Source organism: Octodon degus, unplaced genomic scaffold (assembly GCF_000260255.1).
Source record: "Octodon degus isolate 3935 unplaced genomic scaffold, OctDeg1.0 scaffold00246, whole genome shotgun sequence".
NCBI classification, from domain to species: Eukaryota; Metazoa; Chordata; class Mammalia; order Rodentia; family Octodontidae; genus Octodon; species Octodon degus.
Genome location: NW_004524822.1, coordinates 1,382,065 through 1,402,499, shown reverse-complemented (window position 1 = coordinate 1,402,499; position 20,435 = coordinate 1,382,065). Strand labels below are relative to the sequence as shown.

Here is a 20,435-nt window from a genome sequence, read left to right as displayed (position 1 = left end):
CATCCACTTCAATATAAAAGCTTCGAGTTTATCATTCTTAATAGCTGAATAATACTCCATTGTGTAAAAATACCACATCTTTTTCAACCATTCCTCAGGTGATGGGCACGCACATTTATCTTTATTCCAGTGAAGGTGAAGGTGTTTGTTGGCCCTTTTGTCAAAGACAATGTGGCTGAGTATATTTGGAGTTGTTTTGTATCTTTTAATATCTCCTAATCTGTTCCACTGATCCTCATTTTGTTTTGATTTGTTTTGCCAGTACCATGCTGCTTTTTATCTTGGTAGCTGTGTTGGTTGCTTTCTTATTGCTGAGACAAAACACCCAGCAGCCAAAGTTAAAGGGGCTTCAGTACATGAACAGCCGGCTCCGAGACAGGCTGGCACATGGGCAACAGTTCCTAGAGGAGGAAGACAGCAAACGCAAAACAGCAAAGGCAAGCCTCATTCCTTCCTTATATTGTAGGCAGGCTGCCTGCTCAAGAGCTGGTATAGCACTGACACCCTTAGTCACAGCCAGAACTAAATCAAACTAATCAGTGGGCTGATTTAGTAACCATACACCCTTAATCTGAGCATCATGCACATCTGGATTCAGCCACCTCTGAAAGTGCCCTATCTAAGACTGTGTGAGGATTTGGGGGGGACAGCTAAACACAAACCATAACAGCTTTGTGGTATAATTTCAAGTCAGGAGCCAGACGTGTTGGTGCACACCTGAAATCCCAGCAGTCAGGAGGCTGAGGCAGGAGGATCACTGCAAGCTCAAGGCCATCTTGGGCTACATAGTCAGTTCAAGGCCGGCCTGGATATATAGCAAAACCCTGTCTCAAAAAAAAGAACAATAATAATAATTATTATTATTTATTATTTCAAGTCAGGGACTGTGATGCCCCTTGGCTTGCCTTTATTGCTTAGATTTGCTTTTGCTATTCTACGTCTCTCCTGGTTCCAAAAAAATTTTAGAATTGTTTTTTCTGATTGTATAAGGTATGGTATTGGTATTTTGATTGGGAATGCATAATTAAATGTGTACAGTAATTTGGAAGCATGGCCATTTTCACTATATTGGTTCTTCCTACACAAGAACAAGGAATAGCTTTCCATTTTCTGATAACCTCTTCAATCTCTTTTTAGAATACTGTAGTTTTCATTGTAAAAGCCTCTGACTTTTGTTAGATTGATTTTAACTATTTCATCTTTTTCAGTGCTATTGTGAGGAGGTGGTTTCCCTAATTTCTTTCTCAGTGAGTTTGTGTAGAAGAATGCTGATGATTTGTGAGTGTTGACTTTGTATACAGCTACTCTTCTGAATTTGGTTATTAAATCTAGAAGTCTTGGTAGAGTTTTTGGGGTCTTCATATCGTCTTCAAATAATGATAATTTAACTTCTTCCTTCCATATCCAATTCCTTTTTTTTCTCTTGTCTAATTGCACTGGGTAATGTTTCTAGAACAATACTGAATAAGAATGTGATAGTGGGCAGATATTCTTGTCTTTCTCCTGATTTTGAAGTGAAAGTTTTCAATTTTTGACCATTTAATAGCATGTTGGCTGTTGGTTTGTCATAGATAGCTTTTATCAGATTGATATTAAAATTGGTTGTTCCAATTTTCTGTAGCGTTTTTATCATGAGTGGGTGCTAGATTTCGTCAAAATGCTTTTTCTGCATCTGTTGAGGTGATGATGTGGCTTTTGTCCTTGTCTCTGTTAATATGGAATATTACATTTATTGGTTTGCATATATTGAAACATTCCTGCATCCCTGAGATGAATCCTACTTGGTCATGGTATATACTCTTTTTGATGATTTTCTACTTTCTGCTTACTAGTGTCTTCTTGCGGATTTTTGCATCTGTGTTCATTAGGGAGATTGGCCTATAATTCTCTTTTGGTTGGATCTTTCCCTAATTTTGATGTCAGGGTAATGCTTGCTTCCCTTTTAATTTCATTAAAAAGTGTGAGGAATAGTGGCATTGTATCTTCTCTACATTTCTTGTAGAATTCATCAGTGAATATGTCATGACCTGGGCTTTTCTTTGCTGTTAGGTTTTTAATGACATCTTCAATTTCATTGACTGATACTGGGCTATTTAGAATTTTTAAATCTTCTTGATTCAGCTTTGGTAATTCAAATGTATTTAGAAATCTATCCATTTCTTCTATTTTCCATCTTACTTAAATATAGATTCTCAAAGTAGGTATTGGTGATCTTCTGGATTTCTGATGACCTGTTGTGATTTCACCGTTTTTATTCCTAATTCCATGGATTGGAGTCTTTTCTTTCATTTTTTTTTTTTTTCATATAGTTGGACAAGGATTTGCCAGTTTTATTTAGTCTTTCAAAGAACCAGCTTTTCAACTCATTGATTCTTTGTATTATTTTCTCAGTCTCAGTTGGATTAATTTGTGCTCTGACTTTTAATAATTTCCTCCTTCATACAGTTTGGGCTGGACTTGTTCTTTTTCTAGAAGCTTGAGTTTTGTTTTTATTATTTAACTGAAATGGACTTCCATTTATTTAACTGAAGTGACTTCCACTTATTTTGATATATCTTTCCCCATGGTGATTTACAGGAGCTGCAAGCCAATATAATTATTTCATAAATACGTGGCCATTTGGATATACACTTACACAGTAACCTCAGCAATATCTTTTAACAAGAGAAACAGTGAAGAGTAGAGACCTGACACAATTAACTAGCTACAATGAAAATCTGTTCCAAATATTTGTTTCTGTTTCTGAGGTAAAGGTACCACACACCTGCTCAATTAAGAAATCCATCCTTACAACAGAGGATGAGTTTTTATTAAGTATGGCCTAGAGCACTTAGCTGTCAATTTATGCCATGAATTCATAGAGAACACATTCCGAAACTCAGGCTCCTTCCCATTGGTTCTCACAAAGTGCACTTCTGTGGGCAGGGTAGGCTGGCCCTTCAATTGAACCCAGGTATCTTTCTCTTTGGCTTTCTTCTTTTTCTGATCATTTGCCTTGAGGCATTTCAGGAAACTGTCTCAACGCTGAGTGTCAAATATGCTCAATACACACATTAATCCCCTTGGCAAGTATCTTGCCCTTAACTTGCTTGTTCACAAGAATGCCAACAGCATGCTGGATAACTTTGTAGACTCTTCTTGTTTTGCCTTGGTAACCTTTGGCATTTCTTTTTACACAGTACCCATTCCCTTGATGTCCTTTTTGTAGTATCCTTTTTGTAGATGTGTACTACATGGCTAAAGGAACAATCCCATCTTCTATTCTGAAAGGCCTAGAGAACATGTACTGGGCTCTTCTCTCCCTTTGTGTTCATCATTTTGACAAATTACTGGAAGATGACGGTTCTGGCTAAAAGCAAGAAGCTTGAGTTTCAACATTGTGTTGTTTCAGCTCACTCTTTTCCTGATGTGGGAATTCACCTGCTATAAATTTTCCTCCTAGGACTGCTTTCATTGTGTCCCCCAAGTTGTGGCGTGTTGTATTGGCATTACTGTTTAATTGTAGATGCTGTCTAATTTCTTCTTTAATTTCACCTGTGAGAAAGGAGAGCGTTATTTAATTTCTATGTATTTATGAAGTTTCTGTGGGGATTTTTGCCACTTCTTTCCAATTTTATTGCAGTATGGTGTGATAATATGCATGGGATAATGTAATTCCTTGGCATTTACTTACACATGTTCTATGCGATAGTATGTGGTCTATTTTGTAGAACTATAGACATATAGTAAGTCCATTTGCTCAAAGGTTTGGTTCAGTTCTGATACTTCTTTTTTTGGTTCTTTTATTGTTTAGTTGATCTGTCTGTGACAGTGGAATATTGAGATCCTCCATTACAATTGTGTTAGTGCTTATTTGTTTTTTCATATCCGTTAGTGTTTTGTTTTATGTAGTTGAGTGCTCCATTATTTTGGTACAATTAATGTTATCTCTTTTTCTTGGAGTGTTCCCTTAATGAGGATCTAGTGACCTTTGTCTCTTAATGAGTCTTAGCTGGAAAGTCACTCTATCTGCAAATAGGAAAACTACTCCAGTTTTTTTCTGGGTTGCTATTGCATGAAGTATTGTTTTCTGTCCTTTGACTTTCAGATTATGAATTTCTATTTGAGTTAAATATGTTTCTTGTATACAGCATATGGTTGGATCTTGTTTCTTGATCCATTCTGCCATTGTGTTTCTTTTGATTGGTGAATTGATAACCATTTACATTGATGGTTATGACTGATACATATTGACTTATCCTTGTGGGGTGTTATTATTGTGTTTCTTTTTTGTTTGTTTTCTTGTTTGTTTATTTTGTTTTGGCTTTTTGAGACAGGGTCTCAATATGTAGCCCAGGCTGGCCTTGCACTTAGCTGTGTAGCCCAGGCTGGCCTTGCACTTAGCTGTGTAGCCCATGCTGGCCTTGCACTCAGCTATGTAGCCCAGGCTGGCTTTGCTGCCTCAGCCTCCTGAGTGCTGGGATTACAAGTGTGCACCACCGCACCCAGTCCTTGTATTATTTTGCTGTTGCTGATTCCCTTTTTTTCCCTTCTGTTTAATTGCTTACCTTACCCAGTGGATTCTATTAATTTTCATGGAGAAATGTAGTCTTCCTCGTCTCTTTCTTGAATATCCTTCAAAACATTTTGGAGTGCTAGTTTGGTGGTCATGAATTTCTTCAGCTGTCCTTTATCATAGAAATATCTTATTTTTTCACCAATTTTGAAAGGTCATTTTGCAGAGTACATCAGTCTTGGTTAGAAGTTGTTTTCGTTTAAGGCTTGAGTTACTTCACCCCAAGCTGTCTTGGGCCTAACGGTTTCTATTGAGAATCTGCTCTGAGTTTGATGGACTCTCCTTTATGGGTTGTTTCTTTGCTCTAACAGTTTTTAATACAGTGTTCTTGTGCTGAATTTCTGGAATCTTTACAATCACATGCTTTGGGGTAGATTTTTTTGGTCATGGCTAATTTGACATCTACAGGCCTCCTTTCTTTTGTATGTCAAATTCTTTTTCCATGCTTGGGAGTTTTTCTGCCATTTCTTAGGTGAACAGGTTTTTTATAGCATTTGCACTATCTCCCTTTTCATAGCCTATTCAACCTTATGTTGTTCTTTGCCTCATCTAGCAGCTGTTGGATTGATTTTTCATGGTCCTTTGTTGTTTTTAAGAAATCTGTTTTGATTGTTAATTATAATCTTATCTTTTAGATTTGATATTTTGCCCTCATTTTGGTTCATTCTTTTGCTTATACTTTCAGTAGAATTTTTAATCTGGATGTATGTTTGTATCTGTTTCATGAATTCAATTACTTTGCTATGTTGGTCATTCATGGTTTCCATCGTTTAAACTCCTATTTTTTTAACCTATCTTCCAGATTTCCTATTCAAACCCTTCACTGATCATAGTTATTTTTTTAACCTGAGAAATAATTTCTGATTTGATTTTTTTTTTTTCCTATAGCCTCATTCATCAGTTTTGTTACTTCTGCTACTACCATTTCAGAAATTTCAGGTGAGTGATTTCTGATTTCCTTCTTGTTGTCCCCTGGACTTGCCCTACGTAGAATGGAGATCTAGGGTTGCATCTTGCTTATGTGACTTACTCTTTTCTAGTTTTTTAAAAATTTGTTTCCTCTGTTGAATCTTGTAAATTGCTCATATTAGGCAGCTTTATCACTAGTATTGATGCTTCCCTAAGAAATGTGTATTCCTCAGAGATGTCTTCTAGGTGTGCTGACTCTTAGCCTCTGAGTATGTCCAAAATCCTGTGTTCCTGCTTGGTTAGAGATAAGAAGTTGCTGATTATTTGGCCCAGCACTCAGTTCTTTGATACTGGACTATGGCAATGATTATGCCCACAGCCAATCACAGTGTTGTTATACAAGGAATCACAACTGATCACAACAGGTATGACTCTGTGGCTAAAGTAGTACAGTTAGCAATAACAGTAGCATTAAGCATAGACTCAAAACTGACAAACTGGGGTAATTACTAATTTTGGTACCATGATCATAGGGGCAATATCTATAGTTATGCTATAACAAAATCCAACACAAACCAGCAAATTGTATTCCCCTTAGTAGAGTGATTTTACCCTGGTGGTGGTAGTATATTAAGGAGGATAATGAGAAAAACAGAAAAATAAATGAAGGGAAAGCTATTAAAACCAATGCTGAGGGACAAAGGAACTCACCCAAGCTTTGGGACTCTGGAGAAGAAGACGGGAAAAATGGAGATGCCAGAAGAACATCAAAGCAAAATAGAAAAACTAAGGACAGTGTTCACTTACATGAGAAAATCCAAAATATCAAAACAGTCAAGAAAAAAGGCAGAAAAAACAGTAATACATAAATAAAACAACAGATAAAAACCTAAAGAATAAGAAAGAAAAAGAGGCCAGGGGTGGTTGACACTTGTAATCCCAGCACTTGGGAAGCAGAGGCAGAAAGACTGTTGAAAGTTCCAGACCAGCTTGGGCTGTAAAGTGAGCTCAAGGCCATCCTGAACTGATAGTGAAAACATGTTTTGAAAAGAATAAAAAAGAAACAAGAACAGTAGGGGGGAAAAATGATAAAACTCCTCTAACCACAGGCCTACAACTGTCTTCGTTGTCTGCAGCTCTGTGGTAGCGTCTAAGTCGGAGCTCGGATCTGTGTTGGGTGACCCACCCCATCTACAGCAGGAGTAGTGCTGGGTGCAGGGCACTCCCTGCCGTCCTACAATGGGATCAGTGGACATCAGCTCTGTTCTTTCAGCTCCATACACTTGCAGGCTGATCTTGGCCTCCAGGGATGGGGCCTCGGGCTGGGGTATTCAGCCAGCGACTCTGGGTGTCTCTTGGTGGCCTGCCCATTTGTTCTCCTTAACCTGTATGTCTCCACATTGGTCATTCACCTGGTTGCATTGGGCTTTCAACCTTGACTCAAAGACAGCCCAAGGCCACACCAGGACCAGCATTCAGTGAGCCCCTCCTTGCCCTTGCACAGCCTCCTCTGTGCCATTCCCTGGCACCTTTCTTTCCTCTCTTGCATGGCCGGGTGGAGGTGGGAGTGCTGCAGTGGAATTCACTGTCACTGTCTTCACTGCAGGGTCCCCATCCTCAGTGTCTATAGAGGTTTCCATTAGCATCTGCAGTTTGAAGTCTTCCCTGCTCTGCTCTGTGGGGAGAGTGTGTTTCTCCCCAGAGGACTCCAGGCTCGCTCACTTTTGTGTGCCCCTGGTAGTTCCCAACTTGTCACATTGCTTTGATCCTCTCATAGTCTGAGCAGCCTGGCAGATCCGTGGGGAAGGAACAGCTTCCTGGTGGCTTGCCCCTGTGTGTCCCAACCATGTGATGGCAGGCTGAGCATCCTCTCTTTAGGGGAGGAAAACAGAGGCGAGGGCTGTGTACTCAGTCCATCCTGTGCGCTTTGATTCTGCCATGCTGTCTGGGTTCCATCCACTTTTGGGGAACTTCTTAGAATGGCAGTTCCTGCCCAGTGCACAGGCAGAGGTTCCACAGGCAGTCTTATAGACTGTTTCACCTTTTTGTTTGTTTGTGAGGTTTTTGGTATTGGGAATCAAACTCAGGACCTTGTGTTTACCAGAAAGGCTCTGTGCCACTGAGCTGCATCCCCAGCCCTGCTTGACCGTTTTATGAACTCTTGTGCCTGTGTTTTGTTTGGTCTGCAAGTCTCTTAGTTCTAATCAATTTTGGCATTGGGGTGGCCTGCCCATTACCTCAGGTGTTTAAGTGCCTGCTGAAACAAAGTAGTCAGGCTCAGGATGCCGTGGTTCAATCCCCTCATCCTCAAGCCAAACAGACCTGCCCTGAAGGCATCCTGAGTGCCCCCCCCATAATAATTTTGGCATTAGGTTCTATGTCCCCCTCCCTCCAATTACCTGGGGGTTTTTTGTTTGTTTTGTTTTGTTGGGGGTGGAGTTGTTTAAAAATAATTTATTTGTTTCTGGTGACAGAGGGAAGGCCAAGAGGTGAGGCTGCAATGCCCTATCTGTGTGCTTCTGGCCATCCCACAACTGCACAGTATGGCATTAGGCCACAGGGCCAGGGTGGTAGTAGTCATATTCCTTCTGTAAGGTTCTCCTGAAGGTTAGAAATTCCATCGTGTGAGACTTAAAGCTGTTCAAGTACCCTCACAGGAAGACTTTGGAGAGGGACTAAGGTGCTTTCTTCCTCCCAGCTTGGGGCCCCAGGGTGCCTGTGGCACCTGGACAGCTGCCCCTTGGGGCCCCCACATCACAGGGCAGCGCTGGAGGAAGGGCAGGCCAGACCAGGCATGAGGCAGAAACAGTCTTTATTGGGCTCAGACCAGAAGATGGTGGGTCTTAAGGACCTCTGTGAACTTACTGATTTTCTTCACATTCTTCTCAGCCTGTTGCCATAGCCTCATGATCTGCTTCTTCTTCCTGTAATGGATCTTGGCCTTCTCCTTCCTCTTCTCTAGGGTGGTTGTCACTGTGTGGTACTTCCAGCCTACCTCATGAGCCAGGTGACCCAGATAGTCAAATTTCCTCATTGGCTTCAGGCACACAACCTTGAGGGCAACAGGAACCATCATCCGCTTTTACTTGTCATAGGGTGGTGAGATCCCATCAAACACCTTGAAGTGGTCCAGAGCAGCCTGGCCTCGCTTGGTCTTATGGGGCAGCATCCCTCACACAGTTCGCTAGAAGATACGGCTGGGGGCCCAGAAGTGGTAGGGGCTGCAGGATGGGTTAGTGTTCATCCGCTTGTGGAGGAAGGCCAAGTACTTCGACTTGTTTCTGTAGAAATTGCCAGAAACATTGATACCCTCGCAGCACACAACCACCACCTTGCAGCCTGCTAGTACCTACTTGGCCACAATGGCCACTAGGCGGCCAAGGAGATGGCCTCGGCCATCCAGCACCAGGACCTGCCCCTCCACCATCTTTGGCAGACACCCGGGAAAGCCCAATTAGCTATTTTTAGTTCATCTTGAGTACATCCAGTGTGACTCCTCTATTCATTCATGTTAAATCCCCATTCACATCTCCCTTATTTCAGTTTTATAAATCATTTGATCCCTATCTGGGTGTGCTGGGGCACACTTGTAATCCTAGCAATCAGGAGGCTAAGACAGGAGGAGTGCCCCAAGATCAGAGCCAACCTGGGCTACATAGTGAGTTGTAGGTCAGCCTGGACTACATAGAAAGACCCCATCTCAAACAAAACAAAATAGCTCCACAGCAGACAGTTGATGCCTGTATGTCAGACATCATTGTCACAGAACTACAGCACGAATAAACACAGAAGTCTCAGTTTTCATGGACCTTACTTTCTAGCAAAGGAACAAAAACCTCCCTCTTCTGTTTCCTTTAGTACTGTCATCTCAAATACATTTTGCTGACTTGGTGATTATCCTTTGCTGTTCCACAGTAAGGTTCAGAAGGCATTTTGTCTTTGACTTCCAGCTGTATTAGCAGCCAGCACATAGGAAGGACTTGGTTTGTATTTGGTGTATGAATGAAACAGAAAACCCAGGCATCCAAGTGATGTTAAGTGCAGCGCAGAAATAAGAAGTCAAGGGAGAGAAGATGGGTGCTGGCTGTGTGTTGGTGGAGTGGTGGGGGACGGGTCCACCAGGCGAAGCAGGCATGAGAGTGGGACCCTGCAGGTCCCTGGGAGAAGAGCACAAGGAGCAGCCTGAGAGGAGAAGGATATGGTAGCAGAAGTAGCAAGGGAGAGAGCTGCAGGAGATGAGAGAATGCTGGTAAGGGGTAGAGAATGACTACCACTTGAAGAGCGCTGACTTGCTGTAAATGAAACGGGAAGCCATGTTCTCAGGTTTTGCACTGAGAAAAGATACAGTGGAAATTTTCAGAGGATCACTTCAGTTGAGAACTGTAGGAGGCCAAGAACAGAAGTAGAGTAACTGACAAGTTGGGCTATTACAGTATCCTAGGAAAGACAGCAACTTGGACGAGGTGATACCTGTACTTATGGTAAGAACCAGCGCAAGTAAGACCAGTGGAGAGCCGGAAGTAGCTCCATGGCATAAGCACGAGGTCCTAGGTTCAATTCCCAGTAACAACAACAAAAACCAGTGGGACTTCCTGCCAGATTGGGTGTGGGGAATGAAGAGTCAAGAATCAAGGGACATGTAGGTTTGTTTGGCATTGGCAAATACGTGGATATAATTGCTGTTGGAAAGGAGGAAGACAGTGGGAAGAATAGTTTTCTGGGAAATTTTCAGAACTCAGTTTTGAATATTACATATGTTCAGTGCTTATCAGAGTAGTTTAGGTACAAATATTTGCTATTCATCAATGTTTAGATGATGTATTAAAAAACTGAAGATTGCCTGGAGGCTGATTGGGAAGAAATGGGGCCCAGGCACAGAGCCCTGGTGAAACCAGTGAAAGAGGTGCAGTCAATGAGAAATGAGGATGGTGGCCGGGTGGCATCCTAGGAGCCAGGGAAGAGAAGGTGGACTGATCGGCACACCAGATGCGCTCCATGAGTCAGGTAAAATGATGGCTGAGAAATGGGTAGAGGACTCAGGTGTAAGGGTCAGAGATAACAGTCTGGATAAAACATAGAGGTAAAAGCCCAAAAGGAGTGAACTGGAAAGAAATCATGGAAGAGGAATCGGAGATCACGAATAAGAGTCCTTCGGGAAAGGCACTTAAAAAGGCCCATGTGGAAAGAAATGAGGTTAGAGAGGTGTGGGATTTTTAAGAAGTATTCTAGCATAAATGTAGGCTAATATGAATGTTCTGACAGACAGCAAGTGATAATGGCACGGACAAGAGGGGAGAGAGGTAGGAAGGGACGACAGCCCACATGTGAAGGACTTGATTGTGTCATAGCGGGTGGAAAGGGGAACTGTGGGGGCATAAACCCAGAAGACAGGCAGGTGCTTGTGGGCAGGGGTTCATCTTAAGAGGTCAGTGAAAGAGGAAGCAAGGTCATTAGTGAAGGTGAGAGAGGAGGAGGCATCCTAAAGGCTGAAGGAGACAGTGGAGAGTAGATGTAATAGGGAGCTGGGAGGCTGTTGAGCGCCTGAAGGGTCACCTGAGTGGCATGCTCCTGAATGTATGGTCAGAAAGGATAGCTCGGTTGCTTTGTTGTCTCCACTACATTTAGCTGCAGGAAAGCAGGTGTAAATTAAGTAAACTGCTTCTAATTAGGGTTGAGGTTATGTCGCAAGGGTATGTGGCTGAGGGCTGCAAGAAACTTGAGGTATTTGAAGGGAGAGATTATAATGATAGACCATGGAATGTAAGGTGGATCTGGAGAAAGTGAAGTCCAGGGACGCATGGGATGTAAGGGACAGAGAAGAGGTAGTTAGATCTTGAATTGTATGTCCTTTGGAGATGGAAGAATTGTTGGCATAAGCAACAAGGAACAAGCTGGAAAAATAGGAGGTAGTGTCTGGAGTAGAGTGCATGAAATTGGGAAGATGAGGGTCGGCAAGATAGTGCCTGCTTAGGCAAGTGCAGGGACCGCACCAGCCCTGCCCACAGGGCAGTCTGAGCAGGACTGGGTGCATGCCTGTAATCCCAGCACTGGGGAGGCTGGAAGCAGGAGGATCACCAGGAGCCCGAGCTGTGTAGTAAGACTTTGCAACAACCAAATACATTAAAAAGAAAGGAAAAGAAAGAAAAAAAAGCAAGCAAGCAAGAAATTGGAAAAAAAGGGGGGGGGAGAAATTGGGAATATGAGATTGCACTTATATATAATACAAGATCTAGAGAGCACTGGTCAATAGAAAAAATAATGTAAATATAATGTATTTATCATAGAATGTAACAGTAGAAATACAAGGAGGAAAAACCTTAAGCTGTCTAGAAGCTGCATTGTTATAAATCAAAGTGAAAAATGACTTAGTTACTTCATTGCTGGGACAAAATACCCAACACTCCAAGTTAAAGCAGGAAAGGTTTGGTTTTAGCTTAGTCTGTAGAGATTTCCACCCACAGTCCGCTGGCCCTAAGGCAGCATGGGTGAGGGGCTTACAGAGGCAGGCGGCCCACGGCAAGGCAGGCAGGAGGTGGCACCAGTGAGCTTCCCTTTCCTGTTTATCCCACCCAGCTACAAGCCTTCTGGGTGGTGCCATCCACACCAGAGTGGGGCTTTCTGTTAGCCGCGCCCCAAACCATGACAAGCCAACGAGTGAGGGGTGTGCCAGCACCCCTACTCCTATTACCACACTCATGGTCCACATTTACACACCCTACTCTGAAACCCCTAGCTATGGCTGAAGGAGGCTTGAGGGCACAGCTAGATACAAGCCTTAATAAACAGATAAAGTTAATCTTAATTATTACCCATTATATCCAAAGTAGTATTTTGACAAATCAACAGTATAAAAGTTACTAATATTTATCTTTTTTGGATGAAATTTTGATTTCTACTAACCACATTTTAAGGACTCAATAGCCACATGTGCTGTGTTGTGGCTACTTAACAGGTCAGAGTTTGTGACCATAGAATGGCTGGGGAAGAGTGGAAAACAAGGTCCCTCAGGAAGGGAGGAGAGCCTCGGGGCCAGGGCACTGAAGAGTTGTCCTCACCACTGATTGGCTGGGGCACAGAAACCATCCAGAATTAGGGCCAGGACAATCTGGAGGCATATGTGAGTGCTAGGTCGAAGGGTTACATAAAGCTGGTAGGGTAAAATTTTATTTTATTTTATTTTATTTATCTTTATTTTGTATTTTAGGAAAGGGTCCACAGGGTGTTCAGGGTCTCACTACTAGATTGGACTCGTAGTAATCGGCCTGCTTACAGCTTCCCAAGAGCTGGGATTACAGGTACGCACCACCATGCCCAGTCTCAATTGGCTTCTCAGCATGCCCTGGGGATTGAACCCTGCACCAGCTTGCAGGCCCTTTAATCCGCTGAGCTATTTGGCCAGCCCTTAAAATTTTAAACTGAATGTGCTTTTAATCTTTAAATTTAGCATGCACATGGGGCTGGAGAGATGGCTCAGTGGTCTAAAGCACCTACTTGAAACAAGCTTGGCAAAGCACAGGGACCGCGGTTCGATCCCCAGCACCACATGCCAGCCAGACCCGCCCCCTGGTGGGCTGAGCTGGCCACACACACACACAATAAATAAATGTAATAAATAAAAATAAATATTTAAAAATAAATAAATAAATAAATAAATTTAGCATGCACAATTATACTTGCACGTTCCTGTGCATCCTGGTTTTTAGCAAAGCTTAAAGTTTTTGTGTTGAACACTTTAAACACTACACCTGTGTCTTTCTCAACAAAGCTATGAACAAAAACCCTTTCTTTTCTCCAGGGGGCCTGCCCATTAGCTCACGTGTTAAAGTGCCTGCTGAAACAAAGCAGTCAGGCTCAGGATGCTGTGGTTCAATTCCCTCATCCTCAGGCCAAACCAGACCTGCCCTGAGGGCATCCTGCACACACACACCCCCCAAAAAAATCCTTCTTTTCTCCAATCAGATTTTTTTCATACATTTAGATACACATAAGGATCATGTTTGACGTAGAGAATTTGTACCTGTGCTTGATACAAATTTCTTTTTCCCCCATTCCTGTACCTTCTCTTCAACTCCTCCCTCTGTATTTATGAAAGCTCTGTTTCAATTTTTTACTTCTTTTCTCAATTTTTTCTTTTACTTTCCCTTCTCTTTCCTTCTCCTTGTTCCCTTCCCCATTTGAACATTTTCCTCCTATTCCACCATACCCATTATGCATTTTGGTCCTTATTTATACCTTCAGTTTCTCACTTCAGAGAAACAGTGCAGTGTTTACGTCCAGTTTATTTCACTTACGGGAATGTGCATCAATTTACCTAGAAATATCTCAAACTTATCCTTCTTCATGGCAGAGTAGTACCCCATTATGTGAAAAAGCCTCACATCCTTATCATTTGATGGGCATTTGGGCTGTGTCCAAGATTTGGCTGTTACAAACTGTGCCGCTATAAATATGGGTGTGCGTGTGTCACTGTGGTATGATTGAATTCTTTTGGGAAGATGCCAAGAAGTGGGCTAACTGGGTCAAACGGCACCTCTGCTTCTAGTTTCTGAGGACTCTGCACACTTGACTTCCTGGTGGTTGCACCAGCCTACGGAGAAACCTCGTTTGCGTGCTTCCTTACATTTCTGTGGTAGTGCTTCGTGTACCTTGCATGCTGGAGCAGCCGTTAAGAATCTGGAGGTAAAGAACGTCCTCGAAGATAAAGAATCCAAGTCTGTGCACAGATCTCTAAGTTTTTTTGCAGTTGAACAACTGCTTTGGCTAGGTGCAGTGACATACACCTGTAATTCCAGCACTTGGCAGGTTTAGGCAGGAGGCTCATGCATTTTAGGCCTGTTTGAGCCATACAGCAAAGCCCTGTTTCAAAAAACCAAAGCCAAAGAAAAACCCTCTGGTTCACTTGGCAGAGAATAGTACAATTCAGATGGGCAAGAACAACTCGTTGGACTAGAGCCAAACAGAGCACCAGCTTTTGAAGAGACTTTGAAAGCAGCAGGTTCTACCAGGGACACACTGCTACAAATCATCCTTGTCCTTTTAGGGGAGGTGCTACTGTGGATGTAGCCCAGACTTCAGTGACCTCTCTGCTGCTTGCTGACTGAGTCACTGTCCTTATCAACTCTCAGTTCCCACATCAGCAAATACCTCCTTGGGCTGTTGTGAGGTAAAACAGCCTTCAGTGTGTAGAAAGTGCTAGGTGGTGACGCCTCAGCCTGTCTCTTCCTCCTTCACGTCATCAAAGATTCTGGGGGCTGGGGAGATGGCTCAGTAGAATAAGCATTTCCCTGGCAAGCACAAGGGCCTGAGTTCAATCCCCAGTTCTGCCAAAAAATAAAAATAAAAGAGAGATTCTGCCACATACACGTAAACCTACGAATCTGAAATCTAGAAGCTCTGGTTGCCCTCTGCCTACAGAAGACTTTGTAGGGTCACTGAATGGATCCGTGCTGTGGTCACAGGCTCCTTTCCTGTCCTTACCTCCTGCATCCCTTCCCAGCCCAGAAGTTGCATTCTGTTTGTCAGGTAAACAGTACATTGTACCTGGGCTGTTTGAATCGCCAGCCCCAGTTCAAAATTCCCCTGTGAGTGTGAGACCCACTCCTCACCTCAAATGCCGATAGCATTTGTATGTCATACTGCTGTTTCCCCAGCTGGACTATTATTTCTGAAGTTACTGATTTATACTTGTATCTCTAGCACGTAGGACTTTTTTAAAATTTTATTTATTTATTACTTTTTAGGACTTTTTAAAAAATGATTACCTATTATAAGTTGACTTTTTCCTCCTCCTTTTAGGGGTGCAGGACATGGAACCTCAGGCCCACACACTAGGCAAGCATTCTACCACTGAGCCATATCCCTAGACCTAGGCTTATTTTTGAAAGGATACATATTTTAAAGTGTATATAAGGAGGAAATTGTGTATGTAGTCTGTTTCATTTGACCCGTGTGTGTGTGTGTGTGTGTGTGTGTGTGTGTGTGTGTGGTCACTGCCTGAAAAAATACCTTCCCCTTGAAAAAGTAGCCTACCTCTTCCTAGGAGCCTTTGTGATTCATCACACAGGACAAGATGAGCTCTTTGTGCTTCTCAGTCTCCGTGGTACAGCTCAGTGGCGGGATCTGTTCACAGAATTAACCAGAGGTGTAAACCTTGTCCCAGGAGAGCTCAGAACATGATGAGGGGGACACCTGCCCTTTCGAGGACACATGCCTGATGTCACTCAGTTGTTTATCTCATTATTGAGGTGAAATAAAATACCGGAAAAAGGAATTTGTAAGCTTTTTTATTTTATTTTATTTTTTTTGCAGTACTGGGGATTGAACTCATGGCCTTGCACTTGTCAGACAAATTCTTATTCTACTGAGCTATCTCCCAGCCCTGTAAGCATGGCTTGGTTCATTCTGAGACAGGGTTTCAGGGTGGCCTTGAACTCACTATATAGCCAACGCTGGCCTCAAATGTTTGGCCATCCTCCTGCCTCAGTTCCCCAGGTGCTGGGAGCAGAGATTATAGGCCTGGGGCACCATACCCATCTTGTTTTAAATATTTAGTGGAAATATGCCTCTTTCTTAGGGAAGTTATATATATATATATATATATATATATATATATATGCTTTTTAGAAACATTTTTAAATAACTTGAATTTTGAAATTCTTTTCTTTTAGCTTGGGATGTGATAATGCCAGCCAGACTTTTCCGAGCCCTCACCGGATCTCACAGTGGATTATCAAAAGCACATTCATGCCAAAGATTTGCTCATCTAACTTTAAAACCACCTAAGGGGTTTGGAAATCCCAAATGCAACAGCACCCTGACGATCCGCCAAAGCCTGGATTCATACTTCCCTGTCAAAGCAGCTGATGGCTTGAGCAGGCCTCAGGTTCTAGAGATGAACCAGAAGACCTCCCGCGCAAGCAGACTGCCTCCATTAAACTCTTCCCACTTCCAGAGCAACAAGGTGCCCCCTCTGACCATGCGATCACTTGGTACTCATGGGAAAGTGACCCACAAGCCAAATCTTTTGGGTTCTAAGTGGTTTATAAAAATATTAAGGAGGCATTACTCATCTGTATCAACTGAAACATTTATTCCAAAACAAGACTTGCCCCAGATCAAAAGACCCCTGAAAGCATCCAGGACCAGGCAGCCATCCAGGACCAACCTTCCAGTTCTGTCTGTGAATGAGGTAAATGGTATGCTCGTGAGGCTGTGTTCGTCGGCCATTGCTTGCTGTCCAAAGTAATGTGCGTTGCTATCTGCACACCTGAGCCAGCATCCAGCTCAGAATTCCTTTTAGGTCTTTGAAGCCTAACATTACGTATCCAAGGGGACTCACAATACTGATTTTGAAGGATTAATAATACATATAAAGACAAAGGCAAAAAAAAAAATGTATAAACTCTTTTTATAAAAGGGTTAGTTATAAGTCTAGTCTGGAAATGAAACTATAGAAAAGATCTTTTAAGAACTCAAACTAGAAGTTCTCCATCAAATTTTACAAGTTGCGTTGGGGGTGTAGTGCACCCCCATTCTTCTAGCGCTCTGGGAGGCAGGAGGCTTGCACGTTGGAGCCCAGCCCAGGCAACTTAACTAGTGAGACCCTGTCCCAAAATTTTTGAAAGGGCTGGAAACATGATTTAGTGGGAAGGTCCTAGGTTTAATCCCCAGTTCCAAAAAGTTTTTAAGCATAATCCCACCAGTAGGCAAGCATTTGTTAACAAGCAGATACTGCACGTGGGTGGTGAAACTGCGCGGTGAGGCCGAATCACAGAGCAGCAGGGTTTTGCCTTTGTACTCGCCGAAGGTTCGAAGGTTTGAGGTTGTGTCCTCCCTGCCTCCACTGTAAAGACATGTCTGGAAAAGCTTCAGCTGCAATTTGCATTTTCCCTTTAAGTGACAAAACAGTTTAAGGTCAAAATGAACTCATTTGTTAATCTTTGCATCTTGCACAATAACTAGACCTGTACCTTGTACTTAATAAATGTTCATTAAGTTAGTCAGCACTGACAGGAAGATCACTTGAGCCTGGTAATTAAGGCAAACCTGGACAACAATGTAGTGCAACCCTGGGTGGGAGGAGGCAATTAGAACTTGATTTGGCCTTCTGGCTTTACCACCAAATACGCTGATGTCTGTCTTCAGTCCTTAATTCTGAGAGCTAGACACTGAGCACATTTAATTTTGGCTCTTTTTCCTCTCCAGCTGGTATCTTTGAAAAGATGTCCGTACCTTGCTGCCTAGCCCCCAGAGCATAGACGCCAGCTTAGCAAATGGTTTTTATGTTGGGTCCTAGTCTGCCTCTACTTTCTGTGTGGTTTCTGAGTCAGGAACAGAAGGCTGCGGTGTTTGGAGAAGCCACCCACATGGCCTTGCTCAGTGCGGCTGGGAGAGTCTGCTGAGGTCCAGAGGTGGCAGCGAAGGCACACACCTGAGCTCTGCAGATCCACAGAGACAGCGTTATTTGTCTCACGCTCCATCCAACAGCATGGTGTATCAGGTTACTCGTGTGCTGCTCAAGCAGAAGTCCCCTTGCAGGAGTTCCGGGTTGTGAACTCTCACAGGCTTTATCTGGGGAAGCTGTCCTTTGATTTGGAAGCAGTTTTCAAAGTCCAATTTTTATTTTCCTTCAGGATTTTGGGGTTTTTTTTGCTTCCTTCTAGGAAAAGATTTGAGGAACATCTTCAAAATTCATCATAGTGGGGGCCGGGGAAATGGCTCAGTGGAATAAGCGCTTCCCTGGCAAGCTCAAGGGCCTGAGTTCAATCCCCCGTACTGCAAAAAAAAATTATTATAGTTTCAAATAAAATAATAAAAGCATTTAAAATGAAAATAGAGTGCACATTTGCCATGAACAGAAACAACTGATATTAAGTACATAGTATGAATAAATCTAGTTGAACCTTCAGTTCTGAAATGCCCAACAATTAAAGAAAAGAAGGATTCTTCCTGGGTTGTACCTCCTTGTCTGAGTGGGGCTGGGGTTAAGGTGGAGGTGCACAAACATCTTAAGAGAAGTAACTTTTGCAGCCTTGAAATTAAGTCATTTATTTCATGGGTCCTTTAAGAGGACACATAATAGAGAATTCAGTTGGAGTTTTGCAGTATGTTCTCTCTTTAAATGCATAAGGAAATAGTGCCGTGCTGGCCCCACCCCCAGGGTGCGCTGAGATGGCCTGGGCATGGTGGTGCACACCTGTAATCACAGCACTTGGGAGGCTGAAAACAGAAGGATCACTACAAGTCCAGTCTATGTAGTAAGACTCTGTAGACCCTGTCCTAAATACATTAATAATAATAATAATAATAATAATATAAATACATTAGAAAACCTTACATCTCTAAGTTGGCTGAGGTAATATGATTGTGGACTGTTATTCTTTGAGTACTTTGGGAGAGAAAGCAGTTTTGAGGTGTGGCTAAGGCCTGACTCTGGTTTTTTAAGACAGGGTGTCACTGTAGTTTAGTCTGGCCTTGAGCTTGCAGTAAGTCTTACTGCCTCAGCCTCCCATGTGCTGGGATTACAGGCGTGCTTTACCATGTTGGATTTGAAGAACGACTCTGCCCTGTGTTGAGAACCACCCTGTTTTCCCAGAAGAGTAGAGAGGCTGGTGACTCCTTCGTTCTGGAGTAGCCCCTTGTTTGCTTCATTCTTGCCCAGGTGAGGATCCCTCTCTACATGGCTACAGGAAGCAGGTGCATGTGTCTCCTTCCACACTTGCTCCAGAGCAGTCTGATGTTGACCGAGTGAGGACTCAGCGCTTGAGTTAAATCCCTGCCCAGTCTTTTTTTTTTTTTTTTTTTTTTTTTTTTTGCAGAACCGGGGATTGAACTCAGGTCCTTGTGTTTGCCAGGCAAGCACTTATTCCACTGAGCCATCTCCCTGCGCCCTCCCCGCCCCCCCCAGTCTTGATTGCGTATCTGAACCCACGGAGCTCCTCAGCCCACGTCCCTCTGATTTCTGACTTCAGGGCAGGGGTAGCGCTTCGCAAGCACACCCTGCAGTGCCCTGGTCTGAGCAGCATGGAGCCTGGCCTGCACGAGGGATGGGTGCTCACTAGTGTTGGTTCAGACCGATGGCACAATGCCCAGAGGAAATGACTATTGCGTGGCAGGTTCTCTTCTAAAAAAATAGATGCCACCTGGGGCATGGTGGTGAACACCTATAATCCTGGCACTTGGAAGGCTGAGGTAAGACTGGCACCAGGAGTTCAAGACCAGCCTGGATGACATAGTGAGTTCAGGGCCAGCCTGAACTTAAAGTGAGACCCTTTCTCAAAAAAACAACAAAAACTTGAAGCCAGGTGTGTCGGTATATACCTCTAATCCCATCATACTAGGAGGCTGACCTAGGAGGATCACAAGTTTGACCCGGGCCTGGGCAACCTAATGACTAAGTTAAAAAAAATAAATGTAATAATAATTAAAAGGCTGGGGATATGGCTCAGTTTAATACTCAGTACCTGAAAAAATAAGAAATAGAACAGACCAGAATGCATTGCCCAGGATAAACACTGGTGGCTGTAAAGCTATTGTGGCAGGCACTGGTGTGTGCTCATCTGTTTGTCTGTGCTGTGTCTAAAATGATTTCTCATCACAGGCTGTAGTCAAAACAGCTTATAAGCTAAAGCATTTTACCATTAATGTGAAATGAATCTTTTTCATAACTGATTTACATAGGAAGAAAAAATGGCCTTTGCCTCTGTAAGTGCAACCTGTTTTCACTCACATTACTTCTGACACCAAAATGCGGGGTGCTCTGAGACACCTACAGTGTTTCACAGGTCTGCTCCCTGTTTCACATGCCAGCCTCAAGTCCCAGGTTAACACCTACTTGGCATTATCAAGTAGCTGTAATTAGGCTTCCTGAGACCTTGTCTGTGGACTTGAGAGTTTGCTAGAGTGTCCCGCAGAGCTGCCTGTTACAAAGGATGTCATAAAGGACACATGAACAGCCCTGAAGGCTTGCACA

At 43.1% G+C, this 20,435-nt stretch overlaps 1 protein-coding gene and 1 pseudogene across 3 annotated transcripts in view; one reads left to right on the top strand and one right to left on the bottom strand.

Moving 5' to 3' along the window:
* Rmnd1 (required for meiotic nuclear division 1 homolog) overlaps window positions 1-20,435 on the top strand; it is a 53,308-nt gene that overhangs the window by 3,751 nt on the left and 29,122 nt on the right. For 2 of the 3 annotated variants that reach the window (XM_004645982.2, XM_023706244.1), the window contains exon 2: window positions 16,132-16,652. The exons of the other annotated variant lie outside the window; for it this stretch is intronic. In XM_004645982.2, the coding sequence (XP_004646039.1) occupies window positions 16,146-16,652 (507 nt within the window). In that variant the 5' untranslated portion in view covers window positions 16,132-16,145. The remainder of the gene's footprint in view (window positions 1-16,131; window positions 16,653-20,435) is intronic. 3 annotated transcript variants of the gene reach the window in all.
* On the bottom strand, window positions 8,286-8,891 carry LOC101589518 (annotated as a pseudogene).